Here is a 20,330-nt window from a genome sequence, read left to right as displayed (position 1 = left end):
GAGCTGCATAAGTTCTGTGCTTAACAATACACTATTTAAAACATAAATTACTCACAGTCATACACTACCATTATAAAAAAAAACATTAATTTGTGAGAGATTGCTATTTCAAATAAATTGTCTTTTTTTTATTTTTTACTTTCTATAAATCTTTTCTATTCTGTTTTTTTTTTTTACTTTCTATTAATCAAGATTCCGGAAATGAATATGTTACGGTTTTCAGAAAAATAAAAAATAAAACATTTAATAATCTTACCAACCCAAAACACTTGAATTGTATAGTGTGTAGAAGGACTACAACACTTGTCAGCCATGATTAATTTATTCCACAACTGAAAGTGTCCAGTAATGAGGTGATACATAGGGGGGGGAAAGTATTTGCCTGATCTAGACAATCCCCACAAAACAGCTTTTATTAGGCTGCTGATTTGACTAGAGCCTTCATAGAACTGTACATTATTTAATATATATTTTTTACAATTACTATTGTTTTATGTGCAAAACTTTTTAATAAGGAAAAATGAGTGCACCTTTAATAGCAGTTTGCCTGCAACACCTGCTCCAGGTTTGTGTGCCAGAAGTGTACAGCAGTTTCCTGCCCTCAGTCGGTCCCAACCTGCTTGAACCTGGACTTTCAATGGCTCGATTTGGGTCATAAACAGAGCTGATGATGCACACAGCTTAGCCAAATTCATATTTTGGAGAAACACTGATTACTTTGAGGTGCAATTGTTGCAGATTCTGGCTTCCAGGGTACTGCCACCCACTGATCCGCTACTGTAGGTTTTTTCTGAACCGAGAGGAACTGTGCATCTGGATCACAGCAGGCTTTTCTAGTGCCAGATAACTCCAGGCTGCTCTGCAGCAAGATAGCGCATTTTCTGAAAGTCAGGCAATTTAAATATGAATTTACCAGAGAGCTTTAATAATACTGACAGTATTTCTGCCCATTTAATGCTTACAATTTGTGACACTAATATACACTATTATTGCCAAATGTATTGGGACACCACTCCAAATCATTGAACTCAGGTGTCCCAATCACTTCCATGGCCAAAGGTGTGTAAAATCATGCACCTCGACATGCAGACACTTCTACAAACAAAGCGCAATGTGCGCAGAAGTCAGCATCTGCAGAGTCAATTGCTACAGACCTCCAAGCTTCATGTGGCCTTCAGATTAGCTCAATAATGGTGCTTAAAAAGCTTCATGGAATGGATTTCCATGGCTGAGCAGCTCATCCAAGCCTAAGTGGTGGAAAGTGGTGCAAAGTACGCCACCACTGGACTCTAGAGCAGTGGAGACGTGTTCTCTGGAGTGACCAATCACGCTTCTCTGTCTGGCAATCCGTTGGACAAGTCCGGGTTTGGTGGTTGTCAGGAGAACGATACTTCCCTGACTGCATTGTGCCAAGTGTAAAGTTTGGTGAAGGGAGGATTATGGTGTGGGTTTTTCTTCAGGGGTTGGGCTTGGCCCCTTAGTTCCAGTGAAATTCTGATGAACTAATGAACTCTTAATGCTTCAGCATACCAAGACATTTTGGACAATTTCATGCTCCCAACCTTGTGGGAACAGTTTGGGCATGGCCCCTTCCTATTCAAACATGACTTTGCACATAGCAAGGTCCATAAAGACATGGATGAACAATTTTGGTGTGGAGGAACGTGACTGGCCTGCACAGAGTTCTGACCTCAACCCGATAGAACACAATTTTTTGATGAATTAGAGCGGAGACTGCGAGTCAGACCTTCTCATCCAACATCAGTGCCTGACCTCACAAATGTGTTTCAAGAAGAATGGTCATTAAAGTTCATGTGCGTGTAAAAGCAGGCATCCCAAAGCTTTTGTCACTATTGTGTAGGTCAGGTAATGCATTAGCTTGTATTTAATGCTTTATGTACACTTATAATCTATTGTAAATTGTCAAAAAGTACTTCAAGTATTGTTGATCGTTTAATGAATGTTTCAGGTGAGTGTTATTGATGAAACATCATTCACAGTTAGATGCTAATGATGTAACAGCCTTTGTTGCGATTGATTTCAGGTTAATGGGATCGATCTGCGAGGTGCCACTCATGAACAAGCTGCAGCTGCACTGAAAGGAGCGGGGCAGACGGTAACCATCATCGCCCAATACCGGCCCGAGGGTAAGTGTCCATCAGCTCCTCCTGACCAAACACTGTCGCTGAAGGTCACATGATTCTTACTCATGGAGCCACTCAGGGTGCAGAGGTCACCTTTAGCTGCAGGCAGGACAGAAACACAACTCACCCAGACGTTTTTGGGCCAAGCCCAACCCGGTGTGCTCATTATTCCTCCTGACTGTTAGAGAATAGTGCATGTGCCCTCGGAGTGTTGAGGTGCCATGTTTGATAAGTGTCATTTAGGGGGTTTGGCTGCTCTGGACTCCAGTGACCCATTCAGATGGGGTTGGATGCATCACCGTAGTCTCGGATCTGAGAATGTGTTCACTGGCTTATTTTACTTAAAGGTGAAGTGTGTTGTTTTGTTCGATGTGACAATAATTTCTTCAATGCTAGTTCAATGTGCTTAGACAACTACGAAACCAAAACCTTTGTGGGGCTCACAAATATTTTCACGCTATCCACAAAAATATGAAGCAACACAACCGATTTCAACTGTGATAATAAGAAATGCTTTTGAGCTCCAAATCAGCATATTAGAATGATTATTTATATAGCACCATGCAAAACTGAAAATCCAATTAAATTAAAATAAATTAAATTACAGTTATTAAATTATAATTAAATATCAAAATAATAGTTTTTACTGTATTTTTGATCAAAGAAATGCAGTTTTGGTGCACATAAGAGACTTTTAAAACATTAATAAATCTTAACAACTCGAACTTTTGAGCAGTAGTGTAAGTTTTTACTCTTCTAAAAAAAGTATCAAACACAAAAACAATCTATTATAAAAGATTACATATTAGTGTTATTTTTTTAAAGTGCATTATGTAACTTTCCGCCCACTAAAGGGCGCCTATTCAAAACAAAGGCGTTTAATGATGCCACGTTTGAGCTCAGAATCCTGGGACATGTGGTCTTCAACTCACAGCCGGTGGAAAAGTATCGGGATTGGATCAGAAATCACGTTCATGATGTGATTAATAACGTTACTATAGTATAAAGCAGAGCAGGACCGAGTGTTGTGGAGCTGAGCAAGGCCGCTGGAGCGATTGTTATGCAAACACACGGCTCATGAACAGCGGGGCTTTTATTATGCCACAGTCGCCGGCGCCATTTCCGCTTTTACGGTCATGAGTTTGAGATAACGCAGCTCTGTTCATCATATCAGATACATTTGTGTCGAAAATAATGTTATGTCGTTACTCTACACTCACTCAGCGGCTGCTGTGACACTTGTTCACATTGCTAAGAGTAAAGCGCTTCTGCCAAATAAAACAGGAAACCAAGGATAACGCAGATATGACACAATTGAGAAGCGACTCCCTCAGACGTCCCGGCTCCTTGGTTAAAATTCTCAGAATTTACAAATAGCGTGAAACATTTGGGATATTGTAAGTACTTAATTGGACAAAATATATAGCGCTGACATAGTGGTTTTTGGATATTTTACTGAAATGTTTTTACATAGTGCAACTATTTTTTTCTAAATATATATTCATTTTAAAAAATCTTAATAAAGAAAATGCTTTGTAGAAGTAGATGGTGTACTGTAGTTGTTATCAACCAGCAGAGGCCAACTGAAACACACAGAGACTAAAGGGACATGGGGGTGGGAAGAAAAAATGAGACAGGAGGAAAATTATTTTTCAATGCTTTTGCAAACATTTGCGTTCCCCTTAGAAACGTTATGTTCACTTGCAAAAATGCTCTGGGTTTTTTTTTTGTCTCTAAGTTGGAAAGAATTGACTTTTCTAAGCTAGAATAGTTTGTAATAGCACAAGTAAGTATTTTTCCTGTGATGATGATCAATATTGACCCAGTCCCATTTAGCCATTTAGCCCAGTCCCAAAGCCACAAACTGCTGTAAAAGCTTTAAAAAAAAAAGAGTGGGTTATTACTGATGTATTTTATTTTAAGGAATAAATGTGAAAATATTTTGATCTTTGTTAAGCACAGACCTTATTTCAGTCATTTTTAAGCAAAAAAAACTAAAAAAAAATCATTGACTTTGGGATCTTGGAACTAAAAGTGCGAAAATGCTCTGATTTTAGGATTCATTTTTGCAGCTCATTTTTCCCAATTCCAATTTGTGCCACCAAGTGAACCAGAAATGACACATTTCACCTTTAAATTGTGGCTATACAAAATACAAGTTATCATATTCTCCATGATATAGGAATCGGTGTATGAGGTGTGTGTAGCATGAGCTACAGGTGTGTGCTCATACAGTCTGTGATAAGGTGAGAGAGACAGAGTGGCAGTGTGGTCAGGTGTGTACTGATATGTCCTCTCTTTTTTCACCCGTCAGAACTTGCCCTGTGCTCCCCACGCCGGGCCCCGCCTCCGACTGCAGGTTTGTGCCATGTGATCAGCACCTGGGTCAAAAGCAGTACCACACAGACAGACTGCACAGAGCTAGACCACAACTAAAGACTCGACCGCTAGAACTGCAGATTTTACAGTTCCTTTGTTTTGCCTTTCCATGAGGCTTTGGGAACTCCAGGTCAGTTCCAACTCAGGTTCTGTCGATCTCTCTGCAGTCTGGCTGAGGACTGTGGTCTCATTCTTGCCCCAGTGGCGGCTCTGACCATGGGCCTCTCATTCAGGGGAAGGGACAGAGAGAGACCTTGCTCTCCTGATAATCCTGTGTGCATCCTGTGTTCCCCTGCCTGCTGCCTCTCTTGATAAACTCCTCGGCTCCTGTTGTGTTTGTTCTTGGCTCTAACCCGCTCGTCCAACACAGACGGCTGCTGTACAGTACATACACATCTAGGTATTAATACTGAGAGATACCTTCATTTTTAGGATTTTTTATTTATTTAGATTTTTTAGGATTCCGTTTATTTTTAGGATTCCCTGATGAATAGAAAGCAGAAAAGAACAGCATTTAGTAATAAATAGTAAAGACATTTATAATGTTTAAATTGTTGAACGAATGTTTAGTGATTATAACCAAGCAATGAATCTCACAATTCAGTACGAAACACTGAGGATTATTATTTTACACCGTTACTAGAAGACGTAGAAGCACTGTTATAGCATTTTATCATATATGTATGCAAAACACATGGACATAAAGCCACACAATTGGGTCTTTTACAGTAAGTTAAATGAGCTTTACCAGAATGTAAATGAACAGCTCAGGGTCAGGGTTAGGGTTGGGGTCAGCAGCCATGCTTGTTTACCGCTCTGCTCACTGTCTCCGCTCCTTTCCTCCTCTTCCTCCTTTGACCATTTCCTCTCCCAAACTACCTGCTGCCCTCTGCTAAAGCCGCATCCTTTCCACAACACACACAGATCATGCTCACAGAATGGCAGCATGTTAGCCCACTCACAAACACAAACTACTATGGCAGTTTTCTAAACTAATATGTTTCTGCATATTAGTACAGATTCATATTCGGATTCGATCTGTTCTATCAATTGTAAGACAACTGTGGCCCCAAAAGTATTTGGACACTTACACCACACTTAAAAATGAAATAATGTATACATTTTTGCAAAAAAAATTGCAGTTGCAGCTTGGTATTTTGTATTTCATTCAACAAAAAATATATTCTAAAAAAAGTTGTACTTTTTGGGGCCAAGAGGTATGTATTCATGCATGTATTATTCAATGAGAAGCAACACTACACATGATTGTCTTGTTACCTTCAAAATAAAAAAAAAACACAAGGCAAATCACTGACACATTGTATTTCAGCATTAAAACATCTTTCTAATATAATTATTGCATTTAGATTATTTCACTTTAAGACATCAGACAACAACTATAATCATATTGAAGACATCCTGATGATACATTATTCGTGTTAAGAGTCCTGTCATTCTGAGTCTGGCTAATGACATTCTAGCATCTGACTCCCATCCAGCATTAATTACTGAATGAGGTCCTATAGAGCAGTTAGATATACGGAGGAGAGATGTAGTTAAAGGGTTAGTTCACCCAAAAATGACATTTATATCATTAATGACTCCCCCTAATGTCGTTCCACACCCGTTAGACCTCCGTTCATAGTTTAAGATATTTTATATTTAGTCCGAGAGCATATGCAAGTGTGTGCACACTATACTGTCCATGTCCAGAAAGGGAATAAAAACATCATCAAAGTAGTCCATATGAGACATCAGTGGGTTAATTAGAGTCTCTTGAAGCATCGAAAATACATTTTGGTCCAAAAATAAAAAAAACTACGACTTTATTCAGCATTGTCTTCTCTTCCGTGTTTGTTGTCAAACCTCAAATAAAGATTCAAACGGTTACGAATCATCGTATTGATTCATGATTCAGATCACGTGCCAAACTGCTGAAATCAAGTGACATTGGCGATCCGAATCATGAATCAATACGCTAACCCTTTAAGGTGATGATCGCTGTCTGCCAAGAGCTTAGAGGGGCAGAAGTGCTCTGGGGCAATCAGTTTGGCAAGTGCATAGGATTCCTCATTCATATATAAGGACTTAAGGACTACTTTAGCAGATGGAGGAGGTTAGGATGCTTTTTATATTGAAATGGCAGCAAGAGACAGAGTCATCAGAGGTTTCTAGAGCAGCGCTCTTGTCCCAACGACTTTTGACTCCTTGCATTATTCCCTGCGTTTTGGCTGAGTGGGATAATGTTGATCTTTTGCCGACAAAGCTTTTGTTTGGATATTGCGAATCAACAAGAATTGATTCTCTTGCCATTAATATTTAATTCTAACGGCAATTTCCTCTGTTTGCGATATAGCTGTGCATCCACTAAGCAAAACTGTTTAGTATAGATATTTCGTGGGCTTTCACAATAAGTTTTGGAGGTGCTTTCACAAGTTCTAGATAGTCAGCATTATGATTATGTAGTCATAGAGCCGTGGTTCCAACTAGGCTGATCTTTTCTTCGTAGCTCGATCCAATTCCCCTGATGCTCTTGGGATCGATTCTGGGGAGGTAGTGCTCATTAAGGTGCAGAGGTAAATGCGAGCTTGCACTTTCTGCAGGGGTGTTGTGGGACTGCTGAGATGGGCTTTCCGAGGGTCCTTTTCATCAACAACTCCCCAAGCCATTGCAATTCGACATCCTCGCTGAAACATACAATTTCAAGAATACTGAAGATGGATTGATAATCAAGCAAAATCATAGTCAAGTTGAGATTGAAATTCTTAGTCTGTCAAATCAAAACATGAAGTAGACTCTTATTCTAGAAACGTAGAGGCCTAAAATGAATATAAAATGACTTAAATAGGAATCTATTCATCTATGTACTGTATGTACTATGTACATTTTATAAAACAAAGCCATTTTATAGTTTTATGGGGGGGGAAATGTTGTTTCTTTTTATATTTTATGTATTATTATTTTATTTTTTGTATTCTCCATAAAATTAGACAAAACTGATAGAGAGATGGAGGGCAGCTCATTTAAGCATGGTCAGACAGCAGCTAGGATGTGTACCATCGCTAGGAAACGTAATTGCATGTGATTTTATCAAAGCGCCCTCAGGAACAGAAAACCCTTCCTGCACCTTGGTAATTTCAGGTCAGAGTGTACTAATAGGTTACTGACACTCACACACAGATCCACACACTGACTGACAGACTGAATTTGTGTCTAGCTTTTAGCACCATCACTACAAAAATACTTTAATGGCTGTCCCTCAGTGCTAGGGCTAGACTGATATTAGACATACTCAGAACACACTGCAATCTTTAGCTGGCTTTTTGAAACAGAGAACAATAGGGCTTGAATAGGTTTTTCAGAACTGACATTTTTATTTGTGTTTGTGTCTGTGGCATTCTGGGAGACAGGATTGAGGCCACTTTTTGGGACATACTGACATCACCAGTGTGCATGCACTAAACTCAACAGACAGCCAGACAGCCAATGATGGGCCAAGAACACCTGAGGGAACTCTGGACACACACTCTCTCACACACTCACACTCACACACTTACTTACCTAGATGTCTAGATTAGGACATAGACTTCTTCTTTTTTTTTTTTATATATGACGCAAATTTGAGTTTCACTCCCAAACTTTTTTTCCCCAGTATATTTTCCCAATACAAATGCAAATGTTTTCAGAGAATGTATCTTGAATTTAAGTATATTGTTCCTAGCCCATTGGCAAATTCTTTTTAAGCATATAAAAAAATTAATTATAAGAATGGGGAACAATGGGGACAAAAAAATCTTAATTTTAAATGGATAATAACTTAATAATATTAACACTCTGGATGGATGGATGGATGGATGGATGGATGGATGGATGGATGGATGGATGGATGGATGGATGGATGGATGGATGGATAGTAACCTGACTGTTTTGATGCATCAACAAGCTATTAATGAAATCTGTTGTCTGCATAAATGTAACGTCACTGATAACACTGGTTTTCATCCAAAATCCTAATATCTAATGTCTGAGTGTGAAAGAGAATGCAGTGTGCGGCTAACAGGCCATTAATCATGTAGCTGGATAGCCAGAACTCTATGAATGAGTATTTTACTGTCATATTGTGTGTCTCGTCTGATTTATGACTACCCTCTGCTCTCCTCCATCTCATTCTTTCTAATGAAGCCCAAACATCTGAACTTCCACATTGATTGAATCTTCCATATAGCTATTGTTTCATTGCTCTGGCAGATTGTAATACATTCAAGTTTTGTGGTGCTCCTAATTTAAAGGGCAACGTTGTGCACAAACATTATTTATAATCATATTCTGGCTCTTTTGAACTGTACAAAAATAATTTGTTTAACCTTCCGAGAAGCATATTAAGGTATGTCTCCTCCTGCGAGGAATATTTTTAACTGTGCTCTCAGTCATTTTATAGCAATGTCCATTATCTTCAGTGCGTAACTCATCTCGGACATGAATTATACATCATATTGTACAGCAATACGTTTCTAAGTAATCAGGCTTACATTGTTCACCCAGCGAGTGATGAAAACAGATTCCAAAGACTTGAAAGGTAAAAACCCAAGCCATAAATAGAGACCAAAATATCCTAAAAACACCCAGAACACCCTAGCAGGTACATAGAAATGTCTTGGCAACCACCCAGAACACCCTTTCATTGTTTTGCACGGGTAAGCTTCAGAAAATACAAAAAAAAATCCCATTTGAAATGTTCTTTTTGGACTGGTTTTTAGAACTCCCTTTGGACTGTTTGTGAGTATATATTTCTGTAATGGGCTGTGAGGTGGACTTTTGCCAGCGTTTAGCCACTGCTTGGCCCTGATTCCAGATTTCCTGCGGCTGAGTTTCGTTGGCTAAGCTGCTATATTGGCAGAGTCTCAGGAGGACACACAGTGTCTGCATTCAAACACATGACTGCTGTTTACACACAAACTCACTTGTGTCTGCGTAGAGCACACCTTCATATCACTCTATCATCAGGTTTGTACTAATAGACCACTCCTTCATACCACTCCATCACTCTTAAGGTACGGTAACATTTAAGCATCCACCTGGAGGGCTTTCCTCCATTGCCTGCCAGTTGTTTTTTTACCGGATTTGTACTTAGACAGTTATAATAAAAGACCAAATTTAATATACAGATAATTAATGATGCGTGCCATGTTCAGCCATGTAGATGAACCCAGAATGCAATGCACAGTTTTTGTTAAGCATTTTTCTACAGAAACCATTATAAAGAAAGTGCGTAAAGGGATATTTTACCAAAAATGAAAATTAGCCCATGATTTACTCACCCTTGAGCCATCCTAGTTGTATATGACATTCTTCTTTCAGACGAATACATTCTGAGAAATATTAAAAAATAATGTGCTTAGCTCAAAAAGTGCATCCATCCATTATAAATGTAATCCACATGGCTCCGTATAAATTAAAGCTAGATATTTTGCTTATAAAGTTTTAGATATGGATATTTTGCTTACACAAAACCTTCAATTCACTTCAGAAGGCCTTTAAAGGGATAGTTTTTTTTATTTTTTTATTATTATTTTCGAACATGACAGAATAAAACAATAATGGTCAGGCATTTATAAAAGAAAAAGTAAAGATGAAAAAAATAGAATAATGGCAAAATAAATCTATTTTCTATAGTATCTTATTTTACTGTAAAAACATGCTTCTATCTCATGTACGAAAAAGGAGTAGGAAGAAGTAAAACTTATACTCCTACCCCTTTAATTCTTATTTTCCATGCCTACGCATACACATATACACATCTACATATATACATACATACGCATGTACACATTTGTATATATATATATACAAATGTGTACATGCCTATGTATGTATATATGTAGATGTGTATACATACACCCATACATATCTATACCCCTATATCCACATATACATATCCCCACATACCGTATACATACCCACATAATTCAAAAGTAACCACTAACAAGTATTACAAATCATAACAAAGGAGCACTCCCATTTTCCTACAGTACTTCTTGATACTTCTTAAGAATCTTTTTCCTATGCATGTTTTAAAGAGGAATATGTTAGAGTATTGCTTTAAGTTTTCTTCTATTTTATTCCACAATTTAACTCCACATATTGATAAACAAAATATTTTCCTTGTTGTTCTAAATCTATTAATCTTAAAGTTTCCACTTCCCCTTAAGTTGTACCCTCTCTCCCTCCCTCTCAAAAAACATATTTTGCATATTCCCAGGCAATAGCCTATTTCTTACTTTGACATGAATACTGCAATTTGATATTCGATTTGATCGTAGTTCACCCAAAAATGAAAATTATCATAATTTACATCAGTTGTTCCAAACTTGTATGAATTTCTTTCTTCTGCTGAACACAAAAGAAGAACAGTTGATGGACCTCATTAACTTCCATAGTAGGGGAAAAAATACTATGGAAGTCTATGGGGGTCCGTCAGCTGTTCTTCTTTTGTGTTCAGCAGAAGAAAGAAATTCTGGAAGAAGTTTTGGAACAACTTGAGGTTGAGTAAATGATGACAGAATTTTCATTTTTGGGTGAACTATTCCTTTAACCATTTAGCCGTTGCGTTATAATATATATACAAATATATTTTGCCCTCCAGGGCTCTGTGCCAGTCACGTGACTGAAAACTTTGAATCAGTATCTGCGTGATCAAGAGTGTAGTGAGGGCTAAAAAGTTCACCACGCAAATTTTGCTCATGTTCAAGGTGGTCATGCGAAATGGCCGCACTGACCCGCAAAAAAACCTGCTTGGTTTGAAAAGGACTTCTATGTGAGCAGTCAGGGATTTATACATCTGGACAGTATTGACAAAGCTCAGAAAATGTCGCTGATGTTACCGCACCTTCATTACAAGCATCACTCACCATTGTCGTCTTCCTATCTCAGCTCTGCAGTCTGCAGATACAGTAGAAATATTTGAGCTAAAAGCTTGTGCACACTTTTGTGCTGACATATTACTCATGATGTTGGCTTAATTTACAGTCTCTACTTCCCTGAAATGTCACACTGCCAGTTCTGCAGCTCACACATTGAGATTGTACCTGCTGGCGCAGTGATGCTCTTTTCCCCTGCTGCGGGTGGAGCTGTATTTGGCATGTTGGAGTCACTGCACAGCAGCTAATGAGACTACACAAGCTGTCCTCTATTAACCGAAAGCATCTCGCTCCAGACTGACATGACACAAGTGTGTGTGTGTGTGTATATGAGTGATGTGCAAGGGCATCTGTCAGCCTGGAAGTGTCCGACTCCATGCACCCTAATACAAAAGCAACGCTCATAATGGTAAACACAGCCATGTGCACAGAATCAAGACATGTTTCTAATGCACTTGAAACGGTTTGATTATATCAGAGCTCTGAATTTCCATCTGCTGTACAGTTTCTTATCTCTGTCTCTGGACATGCGCTAATCCATCATCCCAAACAGCCTGTAATCTTCCTCCAATTTCTCAGCTTGAAATGTGACAAGTAGAGGTAGAAATCTTTTCCGTGTGCAGGAGATTCGTGGTGCTTTTCTAGGGAAAGGTGCAATTTTTGTGAATTACAGCGGAATCTGTAACAAAAGAACATTTCCTTGAACAAGACTTTTGCTTAGATCTGCTTACTCCTGAGGGGAAAAAACTACAATAAAATATAATTACATATAAAAAATTATATTAAATATTAATTATAACTGAGCAAATACATGCAGTCTTGGTGAGCTTCTTTTAAAAACTTTTTAGTTGTCACTTCTGATCAATTGAATTCATCCTTTCTGAATAAAAGAATTAACAAAATTAAAAGAAGAAAAAATAATTGTATCGTAATTTTTGGATGAAAAAATACATTTTAAAGTAGATTCAGCTGCTTGACTCATTTATGACTTTTTTTCTAATTAGGAATTTTAAGATAAATAAGCTGGAGTTATTTTCCTCTCCCTTCACACCTGTGTGCTGTAAATGTGTTTGTATCCTGCTGCATTTATCTTTTCATCTGACCCCCAGTCAGCCGTTACTAATCAATGGCTTTCAAAGCCTGCTGCTTACGTGCACAAATTCCTTTCATATGCTTGTGGAATCCGTGCGTTTTGAAGGACAGTTAAAGCTGAAATATTTGCTGGATTTGTGGCTTGTTTACCTTTAAGCGAGCTAATACGCTGCAGATTGAAAACACAAAGCCGACATCAAGAGAGAAAATCCAGCATGGCTTTTGATCTGGACTACTTCAGGGGGAGGAGGGGCTCTAAGACATTCAACCCCGCCCACTCTAGAGTTCTAGCCAATAGGAAGGGACCTGGAGGAGAGCTTGTGTGCGAGAGGGGAGAGGAGGTGGTAGAGTGGCAGTCTTTGCTTGTGTGTAGGGAGCGGTCAATCTCTCACGCTGCTGCAGTCTGCGAGCATCCTCAAGAGTGAGACTCTCTTTTTATTCTCTATTTCATTCATTCATTCATTCATTCATTCATTCATTCATTCATTCATTCATTTATCCTTCTAGCCCCTCACCTTTTTAGTTTCTCCACTGTGTTGATTCCTTTCTGTTTGAGTGAGAGTATACTTGCAAGCACACGTGTGTGTGTGTGTGTGTGTGTGTGTGTGTGTGTGTGTGTGTGTGTGTGTGTGTGTGTGTGTGTGTGTGTGTGTGTGTGTGTGTGTGTGTGCGTTTGTGGAGCATGTCTTTAGGGTTTGATTTGGTTTAGTTGAGCTTATATGTGTGTTGTACCTTTGAAAAGTGCATTTATTTTGAAAATGCATGATAAAAAAAAAATATTCCATTGTCCTGCCTTAAGCGACAAGCAAATAAGTTATCTGGGTATTAACTTTTTTCAATCTTTTTATAGAAAAAAATCTGAAATATTTCTAACTGTGTTCCTGATAGACCCAAAAACATCTGAAGGTTTGTGTGCTCAGCAGTCTCTTTTCATTTGAGTGGATTTGTTCGGGATGAGTGCGTCCCTCACTGCGGGATTGTTTTGGGTTCTCTACTTTATCCTTCTTCTGAGCTTTGCACCACTCCGAGACTCTTTAATCTGTCTCTCTCTTTTTCTTTCTGTATTTTTCTCTGGAGAAGAAGCATCTCTTTGTGTCATTTTTATTGTTTAGAGGATTCTCTGCTTTTTTAAATAACATTGAGGCCATCAGAAAAAGAGGTAGAGCTTAGTTTCCAAAGGTGGGAGTTAGAATTTGAATAGATCCTGTGTATTTCATTGGCAAGGGAATGCAGATATGTGAGTGCATGTGCTTTTACTGCACATCTCTGATTGTATCATCATCATCATAATTGTCCTTGATCTCCCTCTTCCAGCCCGCAGCCTAATGACAAAATTTACTTGTCATTTGACCTTTAAGTTCCTGCAAGGACAGGCTCTCAAATCAGCCTTATTCCTCGGCTGAACCTCTGAAGACCCTCATGCTCATTTAAAACACCAGACGCTGCCCAAATCATATAGTTGATTAGTGGGCTAGTTTAATTGTTTACATAAGGCATTTTAAGACCAAATAAATGGGTTAAAAAACTTAAAATAAAATGAAAGAGACAAGTAGAAAAAGGAAACCAAATAAGTTGCAACATGTGGCTCAGGTGTAGTAGGTGCTCTTCTGGGGCTGTCGTGCTGGTCTGGCTCGGGTTAATGGTGTTCAGGCTGGGCTTTGGGGCTTTCAGCACACTGTGCGCGTGTGTGTACGTGTGTGTGTACGTGCGTGTGCGCGCGTTGGTCTCAGCAGCAGCAGAGCAGATGTAGTTCTCTGCTGAAACAGGGCTGAGGTGTGCAGCACCTGCCATGCACCACACACACATTACCTTCTGAACAAGCCCGAGTCTGTGCACACATCTGTGTTTTAAAACTCGAAGGGCTGTACCATCCTAAAAGAAAATTAGACATTATTTCTCTCTGTGAAATATTTTCCATACTATACCGTTCAAAAGTTTGGGGTGAGTTCGATTTTAAATTTTTTTATGCTTGTGACATCACCAAGGATGTATTTATTTGATCAAAATACTGTAAAAGTTGCACTTGTGAAATATTATCATAAAGTAAGATTACTTAGGATAGAGTAAACTACTGTAATACATTTTAAAATGTAATTTATTTCTATGATGGCGTAGGTGAATTTTCAGTAGTGTCACCTGATCCTTCAGAGATCATTCATATATGCTGATTTGGGGCTCAGGTAAAATTTCCTGTTATTGATTATTTATTTATTGTTTGCCATAACCAGGTTGTCTGGGATTTTTATCTGGACCTCAACCACAATTATAACAACAACAACAACAAAAAACATGCATAGATACATAAATATCCCAAGCGTTACAAAGAATAAAATACAGATGCATGTATACAAGAAGAGTTAGTGTTATCACAACCCGATCACACATAAATGCGTATAAATAGTACGAGTGTGCAATGTCGTGGAATGTATACGCCAAAACTCATTTTGGCGTGCATATTATACGCTGTTTTTCGCGTACATATGATACGCACTTTATGGCGTATATATGACACGCGCTTGGGTAGGTTTAGGGTGGTGGGGTGGGGGGTTCGTATGTATAATACGCCATAAAATGCGTGTCATATGCACGCGAAAAACAGCGTGCCATAGACACACACGCCAAAATGAGTTTTGGCGTATACATTCCACGACATTGCACACTCGTACAATTTATACGCATTTTTGTGAGAATACCCTGGTTATCAATGTTGACAACAGTTTTGCTGTTTAATTTTTTTGTGCAAACTTTTTTCAAGATTCTTTAATGTATAGAAAGTTTAAAAGAACAGCTTTTATTTGAAATAGAGATATTTTGTAATATTAAAAATGTCTTTACTGTCAAAGTTGCAATAACATTTTGACCATCTGTAGTGAAGTTAAAGCTATCATATTTTTAAAGTTCAAGTTTTTTTTTTATTTTGGCTTTTACCCATAGTGAAAATGGGTTTTGTGGGGATTACTTAAGGCTTGAACACCCAAAGGAAGGCAAAAGTATGGAATAAAATACAGTCAGCTGGTTGTTATCTTGCAGAATGATGAATGTTTCAGTTCTGCAGAAATCTGTGGAGATTTGGTATCAGCCGGCATGTAACAAAGAGACTGAAGTGGAATGTTATCGGATATCATACATTTGCGCCACAGAAGATATATAATATGACATTACCAGCGCGCGCTCTCTCTCTCTCTCTCTCTCTCTCTCTCTCTCTCTCTCTCTCTCTCTCTCTCTCTCTCGCTCCCTCTCTCTCTCTCTCTCTCTCTCTCTCTCTCTCTTTCTTTCCTATATTGACTGTGTGTGACCTTGTGCTAGAAGTCCGCACCGAACAGCTACAGTATCTGCTTGTATCGATCGGAGCTGTCATCTTAGACACTAAGACAGCATTTCCCTCGAGAGATCTTTTTATTTATTCTTTGGTTTGAGACTGTTTTTTTTGCATGTGCTATGTTCTGTTGTAAATTTTAAAATTGGTCTGAATTTTTAAAAAAAATGTATTTGCATCATGTTTATGCTTGCTTGGTTATTTTTGTGTTTACAGAATACGGGCGTTTCGAGGCCAAAATTCATGACTTACGGGAGCAGATGATGAACCACAGCATGAGTTCTGGATCCGGATCCCTCAGAACCAATCAGAAACGCACACTCTACGTCAGGTAGACCTCGTCTATTTAAACACACATTCACATACACTTCATCAGAACTGCAAGAGTTCATTTTCTTAGTATGTTTTTCTTTCTCCTTTTTTGTATAAATTATCTAAACAAGAATGCTCTGTTGGCATTTTTTTGCACTTAAAAAAAAAAAAAAACTATAGCAAAGATTTATGCTCAACCATAAGATTAATTATAATTATTTCAAGAAATCTTCTCGAAACAGTTTATCTTGTAAACATATTTTTACTGAAAAACAAAAGGAAAAACAGTTCAAGAAATAGTTTTTTGTAGCGAATGTCATTACAGACGGGATGCTGATATCCCAACAGCCCCCTGATCATGTAAACGTGGCATTAACTGTCTCTCCATGGCACTCTTGGTATGTTGGACTGATGTTGGATTGATGTGAACATCAGTGTGGTCTCTCTGGGCAATGAGACATGTTTCTAGCCTGAAGCGAAATGTTTGTTAGACATACACACACACACACACACACTTCAGGGGTTTGCGTGTGAACCAGCAGGGTATCTGTGAGTCGAGTCAGAATTCATCAGTGTCCACATTTCTTCTTATACAGACACACACACACACACACTCAGAGTAGCACATGCTGTATCGTGTGTGCACTCTGATCCTAGATCAGCGAGGATTGGGGATCATGCGTTCACTACACAGGAAGTCATACTGTTTTAAATGACATTTAAAAGAGCAGTTGATATTTAAAATGAGTAGGAAAGTGAGCAGCAGTGATGGTTTTTAGAAAGAAACCTCTCTTTGCTCACGTCTTCTCTCTTCTTAAATTAACACCACAAAAGCCATTTTAATTCAACAATGTGATGTATGTATACGTGAAACAAGAAATTCTACAAAATATTCTTGTTTTGCAAAAAGAAGTGGTCATATATGTGAACCTAGACCACTAAACCAGTCATAAGGGTCAAGTTTCTGAAATTGAGATATATACAGAACATGAAAGCTGGATAAATAAGCGTTGTAGGATTGAACAATATTTGGCCGAGATACAACTATTTGAAAATCTGGAATCTGAGGGTGAGATATTAAGAAAATATTAAGAAAATCACCTATAATGTATTGTTAGCTATTGCCACAAATATACCCGTGTGACTTATGACTTGTTTTGTGGTCCAGGGACACAAATATGATTTGTGGTTGATGGGCTTGGTGGATTTAGCTGCAAAGGAATGCTATTAGTATTTATTTAGTTAGTTGGATATTTTTGATTACAGTAAAAAAAAAAAAAGGGTATATTTAATATCATATTGATAAAAAAAAAAATTTAACTTTGAATTTGTTTTTCTATATTTCTGCATTCTGCATTTCTCATTTGCAGGCTTTATTCTCATAAATTAATCTTATAATAGTAGTTCTTGCTTAATAATGTTTGTTCAATATTTATTTTCTTTATTTTCTTGGGGCTACTAAACTTTTTACCTCCTCCATAATTTACATTTAATCATTTAGCAGACGCTTTTATCCAAAGCGACTTACATAATGCACATAATGCAGACTTCAGCTCATGAAATGATTGCGAAGATAAACAGTATAATCAAAAGACCTGTGTGACGTATTCCAGCGTCCAGGTTCACTCCAAACGTCCCATGGGTCAGCACTCTTTGGCTAGTCCTCTGAACAGCTGCTATGGTTCTCTCAGATATGTTTCACAATGCAATCGGCAGAACAGAGATTAGTTTTACATTAGCTGGACGCGACAAGCAGCTGTAGATCCCTGATTTGGCTCCGTTATTGTGTGTTAGCCGGACAATTTCAGCAGAACCAGCGCACCTGTGGAGATCCATTGTGATAAATAGCTCTTCTGTCAGCAATTATACACATACACACCTCCTCTCCTCGTGATGTACAGCATACACCCCTCCCACAGCATTAAATGATGCTCGATGTCTCCTTCCCAGCTGCAGTCTAATGCCGCAGGCCCCCTCTGTGGGTGCTGGATAATTGTACTGTGCCGTAGCCAGTCGTTTGGGCCGCAGAGCTGGCCGAGTTTGCAGAACACGGATGTTGTGAAGAGCTGAGACACAGGAAATCAGACCTTATAAGGAGACATTTGTTTCCTGCAGCACAGATCAGCTCACTAAGCTCACCTGTTTTTTATATGGTTTTACTAATGCTGTACTTAGCATTAGGTTTAGTATTATGGGTGTCATTTCATGAAAAACTGGATTTTGTTAACTATTTATCTCATCAAGTTATTGGCATCACAGCCATAAGCATACAGTTACAGGAAAACAAAAGTGAACCCTTGGATTTAACATGGATTTCTGCATTAATTCAGTCACTCACAATAACTGGGAAAAAAATTGGTTAAATATCAACCAGTGTATGGTTTTCATGTATGTTTTTTTTCATGTATAATTTGAGGTGCTAGTCAGAGCGGATTGATGGGTGGTAGACAGACAGACAGACAGACAGACAGACAGACAGACAGACAGACAGACAGACAGACAGACAGACAGATAGATAGATAGATAGATAGATAGATAGATAGATAGATAGATAGATAGATAGATAGATAGATAGACGTTAATGACAGACTTCATTAGTGGCTGCTGTCACTTTAAGACCTGCCGCTGCTGCATTTGACACGGATCTCAGACACATCTCACTTTCTCACTGTTCTTTACGTTCATTTAAGATGTTATTTAACTCATTTAAGACTGCTCTTATGAGAATACTCGACAAAATGTACATTTTGGCATGATTGTGAGTTATTATTCATTTAAGCACAGAAGAGAACTGGATTCTCGTGATACTGGCGTATGCCTTTCTGAGCGTTGTGTGTGTGTGACACAAAGAAAGGACACTCATAGACTATTTTGTATTGTCGCTCTTGTATGGTTCAAAAGCATTTGCATGAATAAGAGCGTGATCATGTAACACTAGCCAAAGGATGACAGAAGAAAAAAAAACAGATGCTGCATTAAATATTTTTAATGCATTAAACTGTAAAAACAACACTTATATATTAAAACTTTCCTCCGGTAGCCAAGCACAGCATTATTTTAGTATTTATTAATATTTTGAATTAGCTTTTATTTTTATTATTTGGAACAAAAATTAAGATATTTTTGATAAAACCTGAGAGCTTTCTGACCCTCCATTGATGCTTCAAAAAGTTCATAAAGAGATCATAAAATAATCCATATGAATCGAGCTGTTTAGTCCACATTTTCTGAAGAGACTTGATCGTTTTCAGTGATGAACAGATTGAATTTAGGCTTTTATTTTGGCTTCCTTATAGAACGAAAGTCTTGTGGGTTTGTACTAATGAGTAATTCATAACCTAATTTTTGTTTTTGGGTGAACTAACCCTCTAAGCACACACATTTACATTCAGCAATTTAGCTCATCCGGATGTAATTTACATAGACTCTCAGTGCAAAACCAGCCCGCAGATCTGAGGGTCAGACAGAGTGTTGAAAATTGTTTTGGTACAGTTACGTTATAACTGTACATTGACTAACATGTACTGTAAGAGTATCTGATGGAAAGAAACCTGAATACGTACATACTAGTTTACTGTACTCTAAGAATTCTGCAGTGAAGGAATGAGTCTCCACAAACCTCTGCTCAGTCTGTAGAGAGAGAAAAAAGAAAAATTATGACAAAAGTATAATTTCCAGTTGCCTCCGCTGAGCATTGAGATGAATTAAAGTTCTGCTGAGATGAATGCAGAGGTGTGATCACTGTTGGCTGAGTACTATAAATAAAAAGCACATGTCAATGTAAAAGCAATGCATGCACCGTTCCATTCACACACAGACTCCGTTAGGATCGGATGAGTCAGTGATTGAATGATTTTTCTCAATCAGCATGCTTCAGTGTTTCTGTCAACATGAATCAACATCACAATTTCTCTAATGTGGAAATGTGTGTATGTGTGTTATTTACCTCCGCAAAGTGTTCTGTGTGTCCCTCTGCGGTAGCATTTACATGTAACCATAACAACACCCTTCCTCTGTGTGATCAGAGAAAGAAATATACATCGCCTCCTCCCGTTCATTATGCAAGAAAGTCCAGTGTGTGTGTGTGTGTGTGTGTGTGTGTGTGTGTGTGTGTGTGTGTGTGTGTGTGTGTGTAATTTGTTCAGTGCAAATGTAAATTCATAATATAAA

At 38.3% G+C, this 20,330-nt stretch overlaps 1 protein-coding gene across 23 annotated transcripts in view; it reads left to right on the top strand.

Moving 5' to 3' along the window:
• dlg2 (discs, large homolog 2 (Drosophila)) overlaps positions 1-20,330 on the top strand; it is a 281,667-nt gene that overhangs the window by 228,827 nt on the left and 32,510 nt on the right. For 16 of the 23 annotated variants that reach the window (XM_067432627.1, XM_067432628.1, XM_067432626.1 and 13 more), the window contains 3 exons: positions 2,045-2,147; positions 4,459-4,503; positions 16,065-16,179. In XM_067432627.1, the coding sequence (XP_067288728.1) occupies positions 2,045-2,147; positions 4,459-4,503; positions 16,065-16,179 (263 nt within the window). Of the gene's footprint in view, positions 1-2,044; positions 2,148-4,458; positions 4,504-12,862; positions 12,954-16,064; positions 16,180-20,330 lie in introns of those variants that run through there. The other 7 variants (XM_067432641.1, XM_067432639.1, XM_067432623.1 and 4 more) reach the window with 2 other exon arrangements.

Source organism: Pseudorasbora parva, chromosome 23 (assembly GCF_024679245.1).
Source record: "Pseudorasbora parva isolate DD20220531a chromosome 23, ASM2467924v1, whole genome shotgun sequence".
Taxonomy (NCBI): domain Eukaryota; kingdom Metazoa; phylum Chordata; class Actinopteri; order Cypriniformes; family Gobionidae; genus Pseudorasbora; species Pseudorasbora parva.
The sequence above is the reverse complement of the archived record's forward strand: the minus strand, read 5'-3'. Positions and strand labels throughout refer to the sequence as shown.